Source organism: Spermophilus citellus (assembly GCF_964194105.1).
Source record: "Spermophilus citellus genome assembly, chromosome: 14".
NCBI lineage: Eukaryota > Metazoa > Chordata > Mammalia > Rodentia > Sciuridae > Spermophilus > Spermophilus citellus.
This window is the reverse complement of record NC_138194.1, coordinates 45,687,090-45,708,598: the sequence shown is the minus strand read 5'-3', so window position 1 is coordinate 45,708,598 and position 21,509 is coordinate 45,687,090. Positions and strand designations below refer to the sequence as shown.

At 32.8% G+C, this 21,509-nt stretch overlaps 1 protein-coding gene across 1 annotated transcript in view; it reads left to right on the top strand.

The window, feature by feature from the left end:
* Window positions 1–20,654, top strand: part of UBE2W (ubiquitin conjugating enzyme E2 W) — a gene marked incomplete at its 5' end in the record, with an annotated part of 59,096 nt that extends 38,442 nt beyond the window's left edge. The window contains 3 exons of the mRNA XM_081265802.1: window positions 3,414–3,569; window positions 7,214–7,289; window positions 16,595–20,654. Of these exons, the coding sequence (XP_081121928.1) occupies window positions 3,414–3,569; window positions 7,214–7,289; window positions 16,595–16,608 (246 nt within the window). The 3' untranslated portion in view covers window positions 16,609–20,654. The remainder of the gene's footprint in view (window positions 1–3,413; window positions 3,570–7,213; window positions 7,290–16,594) is intronic.
* Between the last annotated feature and the right edge of the window lie 855 nt (window positions 20,655–21,509).

Below are 21,509 nucleotides of genomic sequence, written 5' to 3'. Positions count from 1 at the left end.
TTTTAGTTAATTTGGTTTATGCAATGGGAAATGTGTACAATTTTCAGCTATTAAACTGTTTTGATCTGTAGAATCAGTTTGAATCTGAATAAATTAAAACAAAATTCAAATCCCTTGAACTATTTTCAGATCCATTGTATTCAGTTGTTACATCAGTCCTAGATAGATTTATCAGCTACTTGGGACCCTAAAAACATTTTGAACACTAGATAGAAACAAATTTCTTGAGCATTCTAATTAGCTGCATTAAAAATACTGAAATGTCCTCTTTGGGCTTGTACTTAGTATTAAATAAATAAGGATGGATAATTCTTTGCACTTGAAGAAATTCAGCCTTGGTTACTGCCCCCATAACATGCAGAAAATCATAGTAACAAAGTTTACATTAAAATTGTGGAAACTGGGGCTGGGGCCACAGCTCAGTGGCAGAACGCTTGCCTAGTGTGCATGAGGCACTGGATTCGATCCTCAGCACCACATAAAAAAATAAACAAATATTTTTTTATCTACAACTACAGGAAAAAAAAAACTGTAGAAACTGTACTTACCAGCCTTTTACACAAATATAAACTGTTGAAAAACTTTTTTTCTTTTATTGCAGGAACTTCTTAAATTCTGTAACTGGCAGGTTAGGCCATAGGATTTACTATAATATGTGGAAATAATGAATTCTCTTTGTTTTTGGTTGCTACAGGTTTCAGACTGAATGCATTTGCGTGGCATGCAGCATGTTAAAATGCCTCTGCTTTTTAAATATAAGGGCTTATTAAGATTGGGTTTACTTTTATTTCAGTCTCTGACTTCAGAGCTATTTCTTCTTGATTTCTTTTTCTTTTTTTCTGTTTATATAGAGTGCTGATTTTGCTGTAGGTGTCATCTATTACCACTCCTTCCTTTTCTTTCTCTTCTGTCTTGATTTCCTTTTGCACATGGCATACATCTTGGCTCTCAGGTCACATGAGTTAATTTATAAGAATTTCTCTCCAAGCCTGGAGCGGTGGCACACGCCTGTAATCCTAGCAGCTTGGGAGGCTGAGGAAGATGTATCGCAAGTTGAGAGCCTCAGAAACTTAACAAGGCGCTTAGCAACTCTCAGTGAGACCTGTCTCTAAATAAAATATTTAAAAGGGTTGGGGATATGACTCAGTGGTTAAGCACCCCTGGGTTCAATCCTCAGTACAAAAAAAAAAAAAAAAAAAATTCTCTCCAAGAAGAATATTGCTTTCCTTTTGCTTTGTGAATTGGCTAGTCAAAGCATGTCATGATAACCTTCCTGTTTGCCTGTCTGTATTTCCTTAGTGGTTGCTCATATACTGATTGTTTTTGCCTAAGAAGATAACTTGGCAGTTCTTTATTTTTTTGGCACTTTAAGAGCACTATTCTTGTTGATAAAGAGACTTGGGGGAGGGCGGGGGGGGGGGCTGCTTTAAAAAGTAATTGTGGCCAGGGAATAATCTCTAGAGACATTGCTTGTGTTCTTAATGCAAATACCATTCTGATCAAAAGAGCTTTTGATGGCAAAATGAATACTCCAAATTAAATCCCCATTCTGTGAGATTTGTAAATTCCCATTCTAGACATCTACAATATGTTGTGCAAATGCATATGATATAATAAATTATTGCTTATACTTATTAAATAAAATTTCATTTCAAAAAACTAATTGTGGACAGACTAAAAATGTGGAACTGGAACTGCAAGATTATTGTGCAGTTATTTCTTTATATAGAGCAATACTTTTAGTAAAAATGTGAAGAGTACAGTAGGTCTGATACATGCAATTGAGATAAATGGCATTGGTAGAATATAGCTATTCAAAGGCAAAATCCTTCTAGTGTGTCTTTTGTAATTGGGTAGGACAAATAACTTTGATTTCTCTTACTTTAAGGCTTTTTTTTTTTCAGCTTTATTTTAACCTTTTTTTTTTTAAAGCGGGAATGGAGGTATATAGCCAGAATTTTAAAGGAAAAGAGAAAATTAAAAAAAAAAAAAGTTCATGCAAGTATGGAAAAATCATACTTTTGAAATAATCCTTTTTCTCTTATATATTAGCTTCAGCCAAGAAAATTAGTTCTTTGTGTTAGTATATCTAAAATTTTGGAAGACTACAAATTGTATGAAAATACTGCTTTATTAAAATGTAAATATTTGTAAAATTGTAATAAATTTAGCTTTGTAACTATAGCTTAAAAATATTTACAAATCTTATAGTGAATTCCTCTCACATTCAAAACATGGGCATACTTTTCTCCCTCCATAAAGACAAGACAAGACATAACAAAATGTATGTGAAGAACAATATATATTTTATGAGTTTCTGTCATAACTTAATATAGGACACATACTTAACTGATATTCTGCTACATTTGATAGTTTGTAAGGGCTGAGAGATGTAAGTCTGGTTTGGGAATTATTAATTTGTACCTGATGAGATTTATAAAAGTCTCATCAAACCTATTGAATCTACCTGTTAAAGTAGGAACCCTGAATTTGTGTTTTTAGTCAGATCTTCCAGTAATGTTTGTTTTTTTCTTTTTATGGTGAGATCAGTAATTAAGAATTACTGGGCTAGGGATATAGCTAAGTTGGGAGAGTGCTTGCCTTGCATGCACAAGGCCCTGGGTTCAATCCCCAGCACCACCACCAAAAAAAAAAAGATCCTGGTGAATTGCAACAGTACTAACATATAAACATTACTTAAAGACTGGTGGGTTACATAAATTTAACTTTTATATAAAACTAATTTTGCTGGGGATGTAGATTCAGTGGCAAAGTGCTTGCCTGGCATGAATGAGATCCAAGGGTCAATCCCCAGGACTGCAAAAATAAATATCTCACTCTTGAATTTTTATGTACTCCTTAAAGGAAAGGTAGAGAAAAATAGCAAGTAATTGGGAGATTCATTCAACCTTGTTGGTGAATAGCCAGATGTGTGAGGGAAGTTGGAATATACTGAAGTTATTTCCTTTTGCATATATACCTCAGGTGTGAGCGTTGTTGCAAGTAGTAGGGGGCATTCCTACTACCTGTAATTAATACTGCCTCAAAATTGAATTCTTTTGTTGGGAAATTTAGTGTATGATTTTTATATACAGAGAATAATGAGTAGAATTTGAAAAACTGTTCTTTCACTAGTGAACAAATACATTGAAATTTAAAAATTTTAAAGGGAATTTATGAAAGGTAACTGAAATATAAAATAATTCAGCCCCTCCCAACAACATGTTCATTCATTCATTGAAACTAGTTCTTACTAAGTTAATGAAAATAAATAATTAGTTGTTTATCCTTTTCCTGGGACTAATTTTGGTGTGTTTGTTTTTATTCTTTAATCAAAACTTGTTATGTGGAGAATATTTAGTTTTTGGTAGTAGAGGATATTTGAGTGTTAATGAAATTTTATTCTTTCTTAGGTCATGTTTACTGGTGAAAATATTCCTGTTCATCCTCATGTTTATAGCAATGGTCATATCTGTTTATCCATTCTAACAGAAGACTGGTCCCCAGCGCTCTCAGTCCAGTCAGTTTGTCTTAGCATTATTAGCATGCTTTCCAGCTGCAAAGAAAAGGTAGGACTTTTCAGAATTATTCCAGGTAATACTTCTTCTTTCAGTTTAGGTAGATTAACAATTTTAATACATAATTACTTTTATTTGAAGGAAGGACTCATGTTTTTTGTTTGAAAATTATAGGGAATATCATGTTTAGTAATAAATTAGAAAGTTATTTTGATTATCTTTCATTCCACATATGAAGTTTCAAATAGAAATTTTAAACATTATATGGGCTAGGAGTCAGATTTACTGTTTTATGTTTTAAGAAAATTTGTGCACATGTTATTAAATAATCTGAATTTTATTTCCATAAGCATGCACAAGGCAAAGTGTACAAGAAATTCTTATTTCTAGATTTCCCAATGGAAAACCCAGAAATAAGTATAGTTCCTGTCACCTCTTTGCCAGCTCCCATTCTCTCAGCCTTTTATGGTATTTCCCAAAGATCAGAACTCTACTATCCAAATGATTAGGTTGAATGAAAAAGCCCGTTACTATTAGAATTTTCAGGACTTTCCTTCTCTTCTCCCTACTCCCTTTCTCTACCGACTTGTATTTCTGGTGGAGGTGGGGAAAAGCCCAGAATGAAAAATCTCATATGAGTTAAATTTAGCATACCCTTTAAAGTTATCTGAATCCTGTTTCTGGCCCTCTTATCATTTCTGCTTAAGGGTTAGTGTAGCTTAATATTTATATATTTGTACATTTTAAAGTCTCTTTTCCACAAGGGTTTTCTTTTGTACTGCTAAAAAGAGGAACAGATTTGCCTTAGACTGTGTTTAGCATTTTTTCTCCTCTCTCCTCCAAATTAAACTGATGGACTGCTGTTTTTTTTATTAGCATTTAGAGAACCTTTAAGATAAATAGTTATTTTTAAAATGATAATTTATGAAGAATCTGAAACATTTTTAAGCCACTGTTTCACAAAGTGACTTTTTGGAATGTTAGGTCCATAAGAAGTTTCTTGATGTTCAATTTAAAAAACAAAACCATTCTTTGTTTAAATAATGGGAAATAATGGATTGAATTGTATTTTTTAATTATGGGATTAAGAGCCCTTTATATTTTTATGTTTCATATAAGAAAAACACTGGCAAACTATGACACCATAATTAAAAGACATATATCCCTATTTAGGAATATTAAAGTGTACAGAAAAAAAACATATCTTAGATGAAATAAGGCGTATATACCTAATATTAACACACACACCTCCCCCCAGTACTGAGGATTGAAAACAGGGGTTCTATACCACCAAACTACATTCCCAGCCCTTTTTTATTATTCATTTTTAGACAGGTTCCCTCTAGTCACCCAGGCTGGCCTTGAACTTGGCTGTCATCTCAATCCTGAGTCCCCAGGATTGCAAGCATGCAGCACTGAGCCTGGCTTAATGTTACTTTTTAACTTCATTTTCCTCTTTGTTGTGGGTTTTTCTAAGCTGCATTTTAAAGCTGCAATTGAGCTTTTGTTAATTTTGTTATCAATTCTTTTTCTTTTCTTGCTTTCATATTTTCTCTTCTCTTTGCCCACCCCCCAACGCACATGTGCACACATTTTAAATTTATGTGCAGAGCACTTTGCAGTTAAAGGGCTCTATTTCTTTTATGCTTAATGGCCATAAGAAAGTTAGGTAAGTAACTGTAGGATTTAATTTAAAAAGTTACTAAGACTTGATGAACAGTGGTATCTGCACATAGCTCTTGTAGGGGCCTTGTGATTGTTAAGTTCTGTTTATATTTAATTGTACTGATTTCCTCTTAAAAACCAGAGCATGGTACCTCTTTTACATCATTCCCTTCATTCTAATTGTCTGCTACTAGTGCTTCTTGCATACTTAGTACAAGACTAATCATTTAGTTGGCATGGTGGCGCATGCCTATAATCCCATGGCTTGGGAGGTTGAGGCAGGAGGATCACTAAATTCAAGTCAGCCTCAGCAATTTAGTGAGTCCCTAAGCAACTCAGTGAGCCCCTGTCTCAAAATAAAATATAGAAAAGGGCTGGGGAATGTGGTTTAGTAATTTAGCCCCCCTGCATTCAATCCCCAGTACTAAAAAAAAAAAAAAAAAAAAAAAAAAAAAAAAGACGAATCATTTAAATTATTGATAAACTTTAAGTAGAAACTTTCTATAATACATTTATCCAAGATGATAATCTAGAAGTCAGAATTTTTGTGATATATTATACAATTCAACAAATGTTTATTAAGTACTTACTGTTTTTATTTTGCAGTGCGATAGATTTCTATGAAAGGAAATAGCAATATAATTTTATGATACTGATTTTTTTTTTCTGGGAGTTTTCTCAAATTTACCAACAGGGAAGTGTTGGGATAGTTTAACATCTGTGCTCTAATGTTCTTTTGGGGTTATTTATTTATTTATTTTTATGTGGTGCTAAGGATCGAATCCAGGGCCTTGCACATGCTAGGCAAACAACACTCTACTGCTAAGCCACAACCTAGGCCCCCTTTTTATACACACACACACACACACACACACACTTTTTTTTAAGTTGTTAATGGGCCTTTATTTTATTAATTTATTTACATGCGGTGCTGAGAATTGAACCCAGGGCTCACATGTGCTAGGCAAGTACTTTACCACTAAGCCACAACCCAAGCCCTCAAATGTTCTTTCTCTATCAAATGAAATTACTATTAATATAAACTCATAAGGACATTATGAGGCTCAACTAAGATGATAGTTATATATGTGGATTTTAGAAGTGTCAGATTAACTGCTTTTCTGCTATATAGGTAGTTGTTCTTACCATTGCTTTCTCAGTGGACCTTCTGTAAATGATGTCTCTTGATTAGCCTCATAAAGAATTCCCTTATATTTCATTTTATTAGCTTTGCTAAGCAGAAATTAAATCTGAAACTGCAAAAGAAATCATTGTCCTAATAGTTCTGAAAGTAGACAAAAGGAAGCTAATGGATGAGGATATCTGTCATATGATTTATAAACATTCCCTTGATAACTTTAATAATATAAATTTGACATGTTTCCAGATCTTTTTAGAAAATCTCATATTTCTTTTGTCTAGTTACTATCCAGGAAAAATCTCTTCCATAATCTACTTTGAGTGTTGTTGACATCATTATTTCTGATGTTCTCTTTCCATTTGTTGCTCATATTATTTCAGTCTGTAAATATGATTAACAGGCCAGTGTCTTGATCTTTGGGTCTGTCCTTAGTGATATGATGTTACAAGAAAGTAATAAACCTTTGTGAAGGTTTATAGATTGCTATAGTTCTTCGGACAACCTTAGTTAGTCTTTATTGTTTTAAATAGTTTGCAAAAGTAATTATTACATAGGGAAGTAAGCTGTAACAAATTTGGCTTCAAATATCTTATTATCTTTCTTTTGGTTGATGGGCATTTTCCAGTGGAACCTAACCAAGAACACATAAATACAACACTATTCTTTTTGTTCTTTTTTTTGTTTTGTTTTGTTTTATAGCAATTTAGGTGTCAAAAGTCCACATTTCCAGAATACATTTATAGTTTTTATTGTTTCAGTTATGCTGTCAGGTTTATATTGTTTTTACACATTCCTTAATAATTTTGCTACGCTTTTATTAAAACTATCTCCCCTTTAGTTATTCTATTTTAGAACTTACCTACTTAAACTCCTGTTTTTTTTGTTTCAGAGAAGACCACCAGATAATTCTTTTTATGTGCGAACATGTAACAAGAATCCAAAGAAAACAAAATGGTGGTATCATGGTAAGCAGTTTTAATTTGTATTGATAACTTTTAATATTTTGATTTAAAAGAGTATATATCTGTTTTTCTAAGAGATGGAAAAATGAAGATATAATTGATATGTATTTGTAATATGAACAATAGTTTTTTAAAGTATTGCAAGATATTTTATGGATAAGTTAGACTAGATTTTTAGTAGAACAAACAAAATCATAGCCATCATGTAAGTAAAATAAGGCATTATAGTAACTTTCTGACACTATTTTACTGCACAAAGGAAGTCCTTAATAATCTTTAGATCAAATAGAACCTAGCTATTAGAAACTTGTCATTAAAGGTAGATTTTTTTCCTTTTTTTTTTTTTTAATTTTTTTTGCAGAAAGGATTAAACCCCAGGCTTTGTGTGTGTTAAGGAAGTAATTTTGATGCCTTGTGTACTTAATTCTGTTACTCTTAATAGTTTGGCGGGTGGGGTGGGTTGGATGTCATGTTAAATTAAATAAAGCTTTCTGGATTGTCTTATCCCTAAAAAAAAAAGTTGGGTTGAATCTCAACATCGTATACATCCGCAAGACTGGGATCCTAATTAGAATAAGATATACCCCATGATTGTATAAATATATCTACATAGAATCTACTATCATGTATAACTAAAAAGAAAAAGTTTTGTCAAAAAAGTTGAGGTCTGATAATTTGACCTTTGTTAAGTACTCAATAATTTTAAGTGTCTGTTGTTCCTAATTCAGAACTGCTAGAATCATTTCTAAACTAATCTCAGTGCTTCCTGAAAGAGGTATTTTAAATTAAAAGCAAAAAGTTGATATTCTTCTATGTGCTATTTTTCATGGAGTACAGTGGGGGTTTATTCAATTATAGGGCCTTATGCCTGCTGGACAAATCTTTTACCATTGGGCACTAGCCTTCTCAGTGTACTCTTTGAAGCAAGTGATTAAAAATCACTCTGTGTGGTTTTGTATACAAAAAAAATTATTTGTTTTCCCAGTTGTTGGTGGTTATGGTGGTTTTTGGTTTCCGGAAATCAGAATTGGCAAAATTAACAGGAATGTGCCCTTTCTCCCCTTATCTTTCCATATAGTGTGAAACCTTCTCTACCCTCACATAAAATGATTGAATTTTAAACTTGAGTTCTCCAAGTGTTTAAATAGAGTCAGTATAGTGGCACTATGCCAGCAGTTAAAAATTAGAAAATATAGTGAAAGAATAATGCCATTCATGGGAGCTACACAAATATCAAAACTTGGGATAATGCTAATGAGAAATACTTGGGACCTAAAAAAAAAAAGAAAGAAAAAAACTTTTTAAGAACTATAAAAAAAAGCAGAGATACTTTAATGAGAAAACATACTGTTCTTAAAAAAATGTAATTTCAGCAAGAATCTAGCAGAATGATATGCATTGGTTTTTTAAAATTTTGGAAAAATAAATGTAAGAGCAAAGCTTGAAGTTTGAACTATAAAGGTAACAGAGGAGAATTTATCAGGTACTGAAACATTAAAAATATATCTTTGGGACTGGAGTTGTGGCTCAGTGGTAGAGTGCTTGTCTTACATGCGTGAGGCACTGGGTTCAACACCACATAAAAGTATTCTACCCATCTACAACTAAAAAATAAAAAAGGTCTTAAAAAAAAATGTAGATCTTTGGCTGGGGTGGTTTGTGGCTCAGGGGTAGAGCTCTCCCCTAGCACATGTGAGGCCCTGGGTTTGATCCTTAGTACTACTTAAAAATAATAAAGGTATTGTCCTACAATACCACCTACAACTAAACATATATTTTATATACATATATAATTATTGTACAGAATTACTCTATTTAGACTCTGTTGTATATTGAGATTTGTTGAATGCATTAAAAATCACTGAAAAGGGGAAAGATTATTTAGTAATTAGGTTATTTTAAATCATCTGGGAAGGAATAAATTTAAATTTTTACCTCATATATAAAATATTTCTTATGGATCTTTTTTTTAATATAATAAAGGAGGGGCTGGAGTTGTGGCTTAGTGGTAGAGCACTTGCCTAGCATGTGTGAGGCACTGGGTTTGATTCTTAGCACTGCACATAAATAAATGAATAAAATAAAGGTCCATCAAAATCTAAAAGTTTTTAAAAAAAAAATATAATAAAGGAAAAAAGTGGGGTTTTTTGGTTTTGTTTTGTTTTAATAGGTGTGTATGTGTGTTTCGTTTTTGTTTTTGTTTCTTGTTGTCAGTACTGGCGATTGAGCCCAGGCCCTTGCTCATGCTAAGCAAGCACTCTTACATGGGTTGTACACTCCCCTAGCCCATTTTATTTTTTGAGACAGGATCTCACTAAGTTGTCCAGGGTGGCCCTGGACTTGCAGTCCCCCTCTGATTCATCTTCCCAGTAAGTTGGAATTTATAGGCATGTACTTCTGTGCTCAGCAGAACAATGCATTTTTATTTTTTTATTAAATTAATTATTCTAATTTGTTATACATGATGGCAGAATACAATTTATTTCATGTTACTCATATAGAGTGCAATTTTTCAAGTCACTGATTGTACACAAAGTATTTTCACACCATTCTTGTCTTATACATGTACTTAGGGTAATGATGTCTAGTTCATTCCACTATCATTTCTACTTCCTTGCCCCCTCCTTTCCCCTCCCTCCCCTTTGCCCTATCTAAAGTTCCTCCATTCCTCCCATGCTTCCCACACACCATCGCCATTATGAGTCAGCATCCTCATATCAAAGAAAATATTCGGCCTTTGGTTTTTTGGGATTGGCTTGCTTTACTTAGCATTATATTCTCCAACTTCATCCATTTATCTGAAAATACCATGATTTTATTCTCTTTTAATGCTGAGTAATGTTCCATTGTGTATATATACAACAAAGTTTCCCCATCCATTCCTCTACTGAAGGGCATCTGGGTTGTTTCCATAATTTAGCTATTGTGAATTACGCTGATAATAAACATTGATATGGCTGTGTCCCTGTAGTATGCTGTTTTTAAGTCCTTTGGGTATAAACTGAGGAGTGGGGATAGCTGGGTCAAATGGTGGTTCCATTCTAAGTTTTCCAAGGAATCTCCATACTACTTTCTAGATTGGCTGCACCAATTTGCAGTCCCACCAGCAATGTATGAGTGGGCCTCTTCTCCCACATCTTAAGAGTAAGAAAATCTTACTCTAAGGAAATCTTAGAGTAGTTTTGATTTGCAATTCTCTAAAGAACAATGCATTTTTAAAAGCATATTTTTAAAGTACAACCCTCTCTCCAATCTCGCCCTATTGTTAGAGGGTACTATTCCTGTTTTTCCTTCCTCACTGCCCAAAAAAGGAATTTTTAAAAAGATAAAATGTTTTCAAATACCTTTTAGTTGTTGGTGAACGTTGAATGTTCAAAATATTGAGATTTTTTTTTTTTTAAAGTACCAGGGATTGAACCCAATGGTACTTAACCACTGAGCCACATCCCCAGCCCTTTTTTTATATTTTATTTAGAGATAGGGTCTCACTAAGTTGCTTTAGGACCTCATTAAGTTGCTGAGGCTGGCTTTGAACTCGTGATCCTCCTGCCTCAGCTTCCCAAGCCCCTGGAATTACAAGCATGCACCACTGCACCTAACCGAGAAGTTCTTTTTTTTTTTTTTTTTTTTTTTTTTTGGTACTGAGGATTGAACCCCCAGGGTCCTCAACCACTGAGCCACATCCCCAGCCCTTTTTTATATTTTGTTTAGAGACAGGGTCTCACTGAGTTGCTGAGTGCCTCGCTGTATTGCTGAGGCTGCCTTTGAATTTGCAATCCTCCTGCCCCAGCCTCTGGAACCCCTGGGATTACAGGCGTGCACCACAGTCCACGGCTGAGAAATCCTTTATCAAAGAATACTTTCAGAATTTCTTCTTACTTGCTTTTGAATAAGTTGGGAAAGGTCATATAGTGAAAAAATAAATACAAGAATTAAGTCCTTAAAAAAAATAAGTCCTTAAAATTATGTACAATTCATAGTAGGATTTTTTTACATTAATCTGTTACTGAGAAATCTGTGCTTTCCCAACTAAGATACAAGGTGTATTTTTTTTTTTTTTATTACCTCAGGGATACATAATCTTCTATGTAAGCCAGGTACCCGCCCCCAAAGAAGCTTCAAACTAAATGAACTACTTATATAATGTAAAATAGCCTGTGTGTATACAGGAATTAATATTGTCAATAATACTTTTTATTCCCAATATAAATTAGCCATTTTTACAAGGCATTGGATTTAAAAAAAATTGTAGCTGTGTATGGACAGAATGCCTTTGTTTGTTTATTTTTATGTGGTACTGAGGATCGAACCAGTTCCTCACATATGCTAGACAAGTGCTCTGCCACTGAGCTACAGTCCCAGCCCAAGGCATTGGATTTTAATTCACCTCAATGTAATTATTCTAGTTCATTCTCTAATCCCAGGTGTGTGTGTGTGTGTGTGTGTGTGTGTGTGTGTGTGTGATTTTTTTTTCATTTACAGATAATTGTGTTTAAAATATCCTTGGTTTGTTGACTTACAGTGACTTTATTGTCTCCAAATATATTTTCTGTTCCTGCTGGAACCCTGAATACCTAAGTTATTCACTGCCAGCATTACCCCTTTAAGGGACAAATTTGTTGCTTAAATGAGTTTCATATGCAAACAAGGAACAGTAATATTTGTAATTCACCAAGATGGTAGAGCCGCTGTTGATGTCATCCAACTAGGATGGCTGTAGAGGAAAAAAAAAAAAAAAAACTCAGGCATTTCAACTGTGTAGCACTTTATTGTCTACATCAGAATGGCGCAGTTGTAAGCTATATGAATAAGAGCTTATCTTAGCATTATAGTTGAATCTGGATAATTTATCAAGAAGGTAGTCATAGTCTTAGAAAGCATAACCCATCAGCTTTTATTTTAATACACACACACACATTTAGTTGTTGATGGACCTTTATTTATTTGTATGTGGTGCTGAGACTCAAACCCAGTACCTCAAACATGCTAGGCAAGCGCTCTGCCACTGAGCTACAACCCCAGCCTGTCAGCTTTGTTAATTAAAACTTTTCGGATGTCAGCTGGGTACAGTGGTGCACACCTATAATCCTCCTAACTCTGAGGCTGAGGAAGGGTAATGGCAAGTTCAAAGCCAGCTTCAGCAACTTAGGGTCTCTGAAGAGCTGTGGGTATAACTCAGTGGTAGAGTATCTCTGGATTCAATTCCCCACCCTCCAAAACAAAAAACAAAACCAGAGATTGAACAAAAGCTTACTTGGAATTAGATAAACTCATTGGAACACTTAGCATTTCAGTTTCTAGAAACTAAATGGAGTTGTATGTCTGAGGTATCAGGCTCCACAGTTGTCCTACATGGTGTTAATCACAGGATGGAGACACTCTTAAAATAAAAATATGAATTCATTGCCTCCTGGTCGTATAAGAGGAAAACAGCTTTCATGCCAAAGTTGAGCTGTTAGATACCAGGATTGGGTTCTTAGAAAAAGCCTCTTTCAGTGTAAATTTGTGATACATATTATTAATTAGTATCCCTTGAAAATTAGGTCAAGCCTGGTACCATAATGTTACTATGCATATTTCTTTCAAGGTTTTTTGATACAATGTATTAAAGTTTAAAAAGTATAACCAATATTAGTGCTGAGAGTCTTTGGATATAAAAAGTTGCATTTGTCGGTGAGTATACTTTCCTTAATTGTTATTTACTTGACATTTACTATCAAGGTGTTTTCCAGAAGTCTTACTATTTCTGTTCACTGAGGAATTAATATCATATCTGCATTGAAATGAAGGTATTATGTGTTGCTACTAAAGGCAGGGGTCCATATGCTTTGAAAAAATGGGGTTTAAAAAAAAAGCTAACTAAAATAGGTTTATGAAATAGATAATTCACTTCAGCATACAAATGAACTGAGAAATTTACTAGTGATTCAGACTTAGAATCTTCCTTAGAAAACAGGGCCTCATCTGATTGAGTGCACAAAAGAATGAATGATTAAGGTCCCAAAGTTATATATTAAAATAATTGTTCTTGATAAAGGTACAAATTATCTTTTTGTTAAACCATAAATATATATCAATTAGGTAAGCCAAATAGAATCCATTAATAACACAAGCCATTTGTTTTCTGGGGCCAGTATTCAGCATATTTAAGCTTAGTTTCATGAGCAATTGCTTTCCACAGACAGAAACCCACATATGTGATTCTTGGAGCACTTTCCTTAAAGTGATAAAAAGTTGGAACATTGGTCAGTTTCAAACTATAGCTTAAGGTTGTTATTAAGTATTGACTTCAGAAGCCTCGTTTTTTAGGAAATAAATTGGAATAGTGTCTAAATAGCACATCTAACCAACTGATAAATCTCTAATTTGTCAAGGAGTAGAGCAATATCTTGGTTTTTTTTTTTTTTTTGGTATTTTTTTTAAACCATGGACTATATTCTATGTAGAATATTCATTTATATGCAAGAGCATAAAATTATCTCAAATTGGTAGAATTAAACTCCTTTTCTTCCCGCCTTATACCTTCTGTCCTAGATTTACCTATATTATAAACCTTTTAGTTCTACCCTTTAAGGTTATAAAACCACTTATTAAAATTTTTCAGCCAAACTTAAAACAGTTTGTACCCTCTGCTCCTGCTGCGTAGAGATTCTATTATCTGCCTACTCTGAATCAGTTCATGAAAGAAAGCTTTAATTCCCTGAATTCTTGAGAGACAAAAAATAACTATAAATATAGTTTCTTTCTTGGTGGCAGCATCCCATTAATATCTACTGACCTATGTTACTGTGTTTCATTTTTTCTAATCTTGTGTCCCAGGGAGTGTATATGGAGATTAGTTTCCTATGTATACTCTGGGGAAAACTTGAATGACCATTCTTATCTAATACAGCTTTCTCTCTCATTTGTATTTCCCAGAAGCACAATGAAGTTAGGTGTAGTAAATGTTACTTCTTTGGAACTTACAATTTGTATATTTGAGAATGCAATTTTAGTAGGAGCTTCTATAATTTCAGAGAAAATCAAAATCATTAATAGGTGATTTTATTTTTCTAGCTATTAGCTTGTTCACAGATACTTTAGCTAAGAGGCTGAAAATATTATGGTCTTTTATAACTTTTTGTAGATCTATGTTTGTCTTGATCTAAGGTGGATTTACTCCAGCTTTTTGTGTGACAGTCCTGGTGTCTAATAATCATTTCATCTAGGTACAAACTGTTGTTTGTAGTCACAAATGAGCCCCATCCCCCTCAGTTGTGGCCCTTTTATTTAGGGAAAGGATGGCCATGGCTTTGAATCGTACCAGTCTCTATACTTAGTTTATTTGTGAACTCTTGATTACACATAGACATCATGGATTAATAATCCTACAAATCCCTTTGGGTCCTGGTGTCAGATCATAGGACTGTATCTTCAGAACATATTTATTAAGTTTCTTTCCTCAAAGCTAGGGTATTTATTTAAGGCAGATAATATGATATCAATCCTAAATCTCCTTTCAACATCTGACCCAAGATGGAGATTGGGATATGAAGAATAGCTTCACAGAGATTTCCTAGTCATTTTGGTAGCACATTCTGCAAAAGCCTGTCTACTGAAAACTTTCACAATGAACTATCTAATAAATAAAAATACCTTAATGTACCACCTACGAAAAATAGTATGTTTGGGGGGGATACTAGCTTAGTTGTGATTAACTAGATAACATTATGTTCAAATTGAATTTTGTCATTTAATTCTTAACTGTGTACATTGTCATCTGTTATCTTAAAGTTTATCCTAGTAGCTTGACATTCAGTAGAATTCAGTACCATCTTTTAGCATAGAGACTGAAGAATGATAAATTAGTAGTATTAATTTTGAGAAACTTTGTGCTTCAAGATATTTTATTGGAGACATGAAGTTTTAAAAAACTTCGTTTTCTTACATTTGTTCTACGTCTATATTCCAAATTCCCAGTAATTTTAAGAAACATACTTACACGTGCAACTTAAAGGATAGAAACTGCCTACTGTTTTCTTTAATGTTATTTTAAGTTTAAAGGGTTCTAATGAATTAGATATTTTTGCTTATTATTTATTTCACTCATGGGGATTGAACCCAGGGCCTTCTTCCTTGTGCTGGGCATGTGCTCTGTCACTAAGATATCCCTAACCTTACAATTTTTTTTTTCCTTTAGTGCTGGGATCATACTCAGAGTCTTGAGCATGCTAGGCAAGCGCTCTACCCCTAAGCTATCCACCCAGCCCCTGATTTATTTTTAAAATTTGGTCTGTTTCATCCTTTAGATACCCTTTAGATTAACCCAAAATTATGGGATTATGGAATACTCCAAGAGTTTTTCCAGCATAGCAGTGAGACTTCAGTGAGTTTTGGTTCTTGTTTAGTCTCTGAGTGAGAATTTTAATAGCAATATGTCAATTCTGACATGGAATAGTTTGTTAAATATTTTTGGTCAGTATTTTCTGAGTTTTTTTTTTTTTACAGCTTACAATACTCTCCTATCGTTGCCACCAGTCTTCCTGCTTTCTGAAGAATATCTTTTGGATGTGTTTTGTGAAATAATTTTATAAAATATTGAGGCAACCAGAAGTTAATTACACAATAATTCTGTGAGATTCTTTTTTATTTTAATTTTTTTTATAGTTGTAGATGAAGAACATGCCTTTATTTTGTTTATTTTTTATGTGGTGTTAGGGATCCAAACCAGTTCCTCACATGTGCTAGGCAAACACTCTGCCACAAAGCCCCCAGCCCCTTCTGTGGGATTCTAAAATGACCACTGCATGCATATATGTATGATAAATATATATATATATATATATATATATATTTATATTTATATATACATATATATGTATACTTTATATGTATACATATATATACTTGCTGAAAATTTATTTTCTAAAGGGAAATTAATAGCATTAATTTTCTATTGATTTGGAGATCATACATATCTCATTGGTGAAAAAGTTTATATTACCTCATATTCTAAAGACACAGCTTACATTCAGTTAAATAGCATTGCAGGAATTTACTTTCTGTCTCGTTACAATTTTATTGCCTATAAAAGAATTCTCTTAAGATTGCTACATCCTGAATATATGCTAACATAATGGTTTCAACTTGTAAGCATATTCTATATAAAGTAATAATACATTATTTTAAGGTTTGTGCAAACTTTTTTATACTAAAGGAATAAAACATATCACTGTATAATTGAACACAAATTGAACTTTCTGTTAGACTAACTTGTAGATTTTGCTTATGCGTTCTTTTTAATTATCTTTTTTCTCCTTTTCTTAAAGATGATACTTGTTGATGCCACTGTTATCATCCTCCTAGCAGAAGATAGTCCTACTGAGAAAATGAGCACTTTGATCATTCAGTCTTTGAACTTTAACCTTTGACTGGAAGTGACCTATAGGCAATGAAGACTACTTCCTTTTACTGCATTTTTACTCGTGTGCATTCTGGGCGCATGTTGATCGCTGGTTCAGTCCACGCAACTGACATGCTTTTATTAGTCATACAGTATTAATGCAGGTGTCAGGAAATGTCAAATATAATTCCATTTTTTATTTTTATTTTTTTAAGCTTTTGGAAAAGTTCCAGGTCCTCATGTATTGTGCAATAACAATGACTTCCTTGGTGGTTTTGGGACGTTCATTGCCGGCAATGGACGTTGTAACAGGAAAAATTTTCATTAACTCCTGCCACTCAATGATTAATGCATGATAGGGCCTATGAAATGAACTTTTATCAGCTATGGTGGGATTATAAATAAAGTGAGGGATCCAACATTACTTTGAAAGTCACCCCAACTGTTTATATTTGGATTCTATGCACTGTGATCCTAAGGTTAACAGCATGAATTAACATGCGTCTTTAAAGGACTGTAATGAAAGATCATTGCATATTTATTTAATTGTTTATATCTGCTGTCAAATTGTTTTGACATGGAAGGTTTTCAAGTAACATTGGCAGAGAGGTACAATATGTTATCCCTATGGTGAAAATAAATTCATTTGTTGTATATAGTTCCTCAATCTCTGAAGTAAAGGTATGAGTAATATAGGGTATGAGTGATTTAATCAAGGCTTTATTTTGGAAGTAAGAAAAATGGCAGTGATGAATAAATTGCTGCAGTCCATCATTTGGGCTTGTTATTTGTACATTAAAGATTTTTTTTCCAAGTAGATTACACTCTGTTACTTCCTGCTAGCCATCAGCATGAGCCCTACTGCCTAAACACTATTTCGTTTATTTATGTTTGGAAAATCCATAAACATTTTTGTTTGCAATCTTGTTGCTTTTGTTACATTTTAAGTCAAGTTTGAATGTTATAGTACTTTAATTGAAAAACTTTTGTCAAGTTTTTTCTTGTAAAGTTTCTTTACCTGTAAGTATCATCTTGTTCTTTGATCCTGTACCCTAAAATAAGAAATACATTTTTGACAGAGGCTTAATGTTTTAACAAAAGAGTGTGGACATTTTTATTTTAAAATTTAGGCAAAAGTACACTATAAAATGGTATGCTTGCTTATTTGTCTCACACAGCCATATAGATTTTCCTGGAGGATTTTGTTTTGTTTTCTTGTTGTTGAAAAGACTAACAGCTAGATAAAGTTTTTCTATTAAAAAAAAAAATGTTGAAAGGTCCCATTCTCAGTACCATGTAAGTTAATGATACTACAACTAGGTTCTCTTTTTAAAAAGTGATTAATGTATTTTATAAATTACCTTTTCACATATGCAAAATCTGTTTCTACTACAATGTTATTTTTACTAATGCCTTATTGTTGCACTCTTTTTGAAATATCCTTCAGTGAATTTATTAATCAATTTGGGCTTTAAAATAAAAGCCAGTTGGCTAAAAGGTCTGAAATATGTACCCCAGTAAAACCATCCAATCAATAATTGGTAAATAATATTTTAAAAATTGTTTTTAATCTCTGTGTAGATGACATTTTGTAGCTTTATACATGTTGTGAATTAAGGGCATATAATTTTACACTCTAAAAGTATAATTGCTGAACTCAGGGGTGGGTAGACTTCAAAAATATGTCTGCTGTAGAAACAACTTGAAAATAGTTTTAAACCATGGCCAGCCACCAAATTGTGGACACTGTTTATACTGCTTGTTAGCAACTACCATTTAGAAAATTATAAGCATTTTTTTCTGTTTTAACTAGATACATATGTAAGTTCTCACAGTGATAACTATCAGTTTTATCAGTTGCCCTGTTTAACCTAGTTAAAAAGACAACTTTGGATCATTCTTAGTTTTTAATAGCTTTTAACACAAAAGTTGTAGCTGTAAATTACGTATTTTCATATTTTACATAATTGCTCTAAACTACTGATTCACTTGATCTTTTTCTGGGGGATGGGGGAGTGGGAAATCTTTCTCCATATTACTGATCCTCTTACTAAAATCCTTTTATAAAGAAATGACCTGTGACATTTATTCACCAAAGGAATCAATATACCAGGTCAAAGAGTAACAATGTTATACTATACATTAATAGGTCTTATATAGCCTCGGTTGAGTTTTTTATAATAGTGTTTTAACATACCTCTCTCTACATAATAGATATCATAAAAGTAAAATGAAGCAGAGGAAAGTAAAGTAAAAGAAAACCAAATGATTTTGGTACATTTTCTGTCTTAAGAGAAGAAAATAAGATGAAATATCCTAAATATAGGAGCACCAACCATTCATAATCAGGTTAATAGTACTCCCTTGAATTTAGGAGTCATTGAAAATTCCTTTGCACTTAGATTTAATTATTTTATGTGTAAGTTACATATTAAAAGTCATAAGACATTTAACTGAGTCATTGCTTTTCCAAGGGCAAGTAATGGCTTTGTAATAAGGAAAAAATAAAAAAATAAAAATCTCTGTAATATGTTATTTAAAGACAACCAAAATACCTAGAAATGTACATAGGAATATACTAATACCCTCTTCCTTCTCTGGGGCTTTAGGCCTGCAGAATATGCTTTCATACCTAGAAAATATGTATTCTTTACTTCCTTATTTATTTATTTATTTATTTTAGGCCATTCTTGTTTGCCAAATTCTGTTAAGACAGTGATACATTCAGTTCCTTTTTATGCATGCTTAGATCATGAACTTGGTGCCCTTTCAAAAAATTTTGTCAAGTAGGGATTAATGCCATAGGTTTTATGAGAAAAGATTGTTTTCAGTTTTTTAAGGGAAATTTTAAAAAATAAATTTTGTGGCTCTTAAGGAATTAATGTTCACCTCTAAAGAACTTGTGATGTGTAATGCTTCCTTTTAGCCCGCAGGGAAATTAAGCATTTTTATACCCAGAAAAAAGTGCTGAAAATAGCTTTTATATAGTCAAAAGTTCAACTGGAAAAAGATCTTAATCCTTGTTGTTTTGGTTAGTACATAAATATTTGTTATAAAGTAACTAGTTTATTACTTTTTCCCTTCAGAATTTTAAATATATGCAAATACATATATATATATGTCATTAGATACCTGCAGTGGATAATTGCTTCACATTCTAAAACAGGTACCTAGTGACTGCTTAATTGTTCCCAGATTGCATCAAAGATGAATTGACAAATAATGGCAATGAATAGTGATATGAAAATGGTATGTAACTACATATTGTTTCTGGTAATCAAGTCTTATTTTTTAAAAAGCCTATTGTTTTTGAGAAATGAGATATTTACAACTTGTTAAAACTTCCTAAAAATAGAAGAGAAGAGGAGGTACTGTGTGTTCAAAAATTTTTTTAAATAAAGAATTCAGTGTCACTAGTTTAAGCCTTTATGGTTACTGCTGCTTATGTTTGTCTATCTCACTTTTATTAATTTTTTGTACATATCTTAGTTGAATGTTTAAAATTTACAATTATGTATAATTGCTAATATATATATAAATTGGTTTTCAAAAAATTGAGGATTAACCATATTTTACTTTTTCTGAAGATTCTTTATCAAAATCAGCTATAGTACTCTTCTGATACATATGGTTGAGATCTATCTGAAGTAGGTGAAGTGTCTTTTAATCTCTCACCCACTGACCCCAGTCGTCTTTGAAGTCCTTTAAAAAAAAAATTATAACACCCTTTTATTTTTATTTCTTTCTTACTCTCTCACAAATTTGCAGTGTATCAATGTTCAACACTTTGCTTTTCTGACTTCTAAATTTTCTTTTAAAGGTTAGGAAATCTAAAGAAGGAAGACTACTATATCAGAAATTGTTTAAAACCTAAAAAGAGGTCCGTGGATATAGCTCAGTTGGTAGAGTACTTGCCTCGAATGCACAGGCCATGTGTTCAATCCCCATCACTCCCCCCCACCCCCCACCCCCCAAAAAAATAAAAAGGATTCTCCTTCCTATAAATAAAATAGATGTTCTTGGCACCTAATTTCATTTCATTTTAAAAAATGGCTAAATTTGAGGCTGGGATTGTGGCTCAGTGGTAGAGCGCTTGCCTAGCACGTGTGAGGCCCTGGGTTCAATCCTCAGCACCACATAAATATAAATAAATAAAGATATTGTGTCCAACTACAACTCAAAAATAAATATTTTTAAAAAGGCTAAATTTGTTGAATAATTGACCTAAATGAGCTGTTAGTCCTAATTAATTTCTTTGGTACTATATGGGAATTTTATTTCTTTTTGGGTGGGAACTCTCCCAAAGTCTACTTATTGGTCAAATGAATGAATGAGTTAGGGATTTTACATTTAAATCTTTAAACCATTTTGAGATGTAGAGTTATTTTTCTAAAATAATTTGTGGAACACTTTTGCTTTCTTAACATACATTGTATATTGATTTAAAGACAAGATTACATATACTTTATCTTTAGACATGGAATCTAGACATGTACTTCAACTTAGCTCTCTGTCTTGAAAATTGAAGTTATGGTTCCGACTATTATTCTGGTAAGTGATGTGTAAATTGTAAATTGAATTCTCAAATTTAGTATTGCGACTTATATTTGGTAACAGGTCTCCAGAATAATTACATGATAGTCTTTTTAAGAAAATTCTTAGTTGATGTAATAATTATCTGAAGCTGAAGTTTTGAATATATGGAAGGAATGAATAGAAGCAGGTCTAAACATAACTCCAGTTGTATATGTTGAGTGAAAAGTTGGTGGGAAGTTAATCCAGTTCTTACTCTGTTTCTTGGCATATAACACTGTCTGGATTTTTGAGGAAAGGTTTATCCT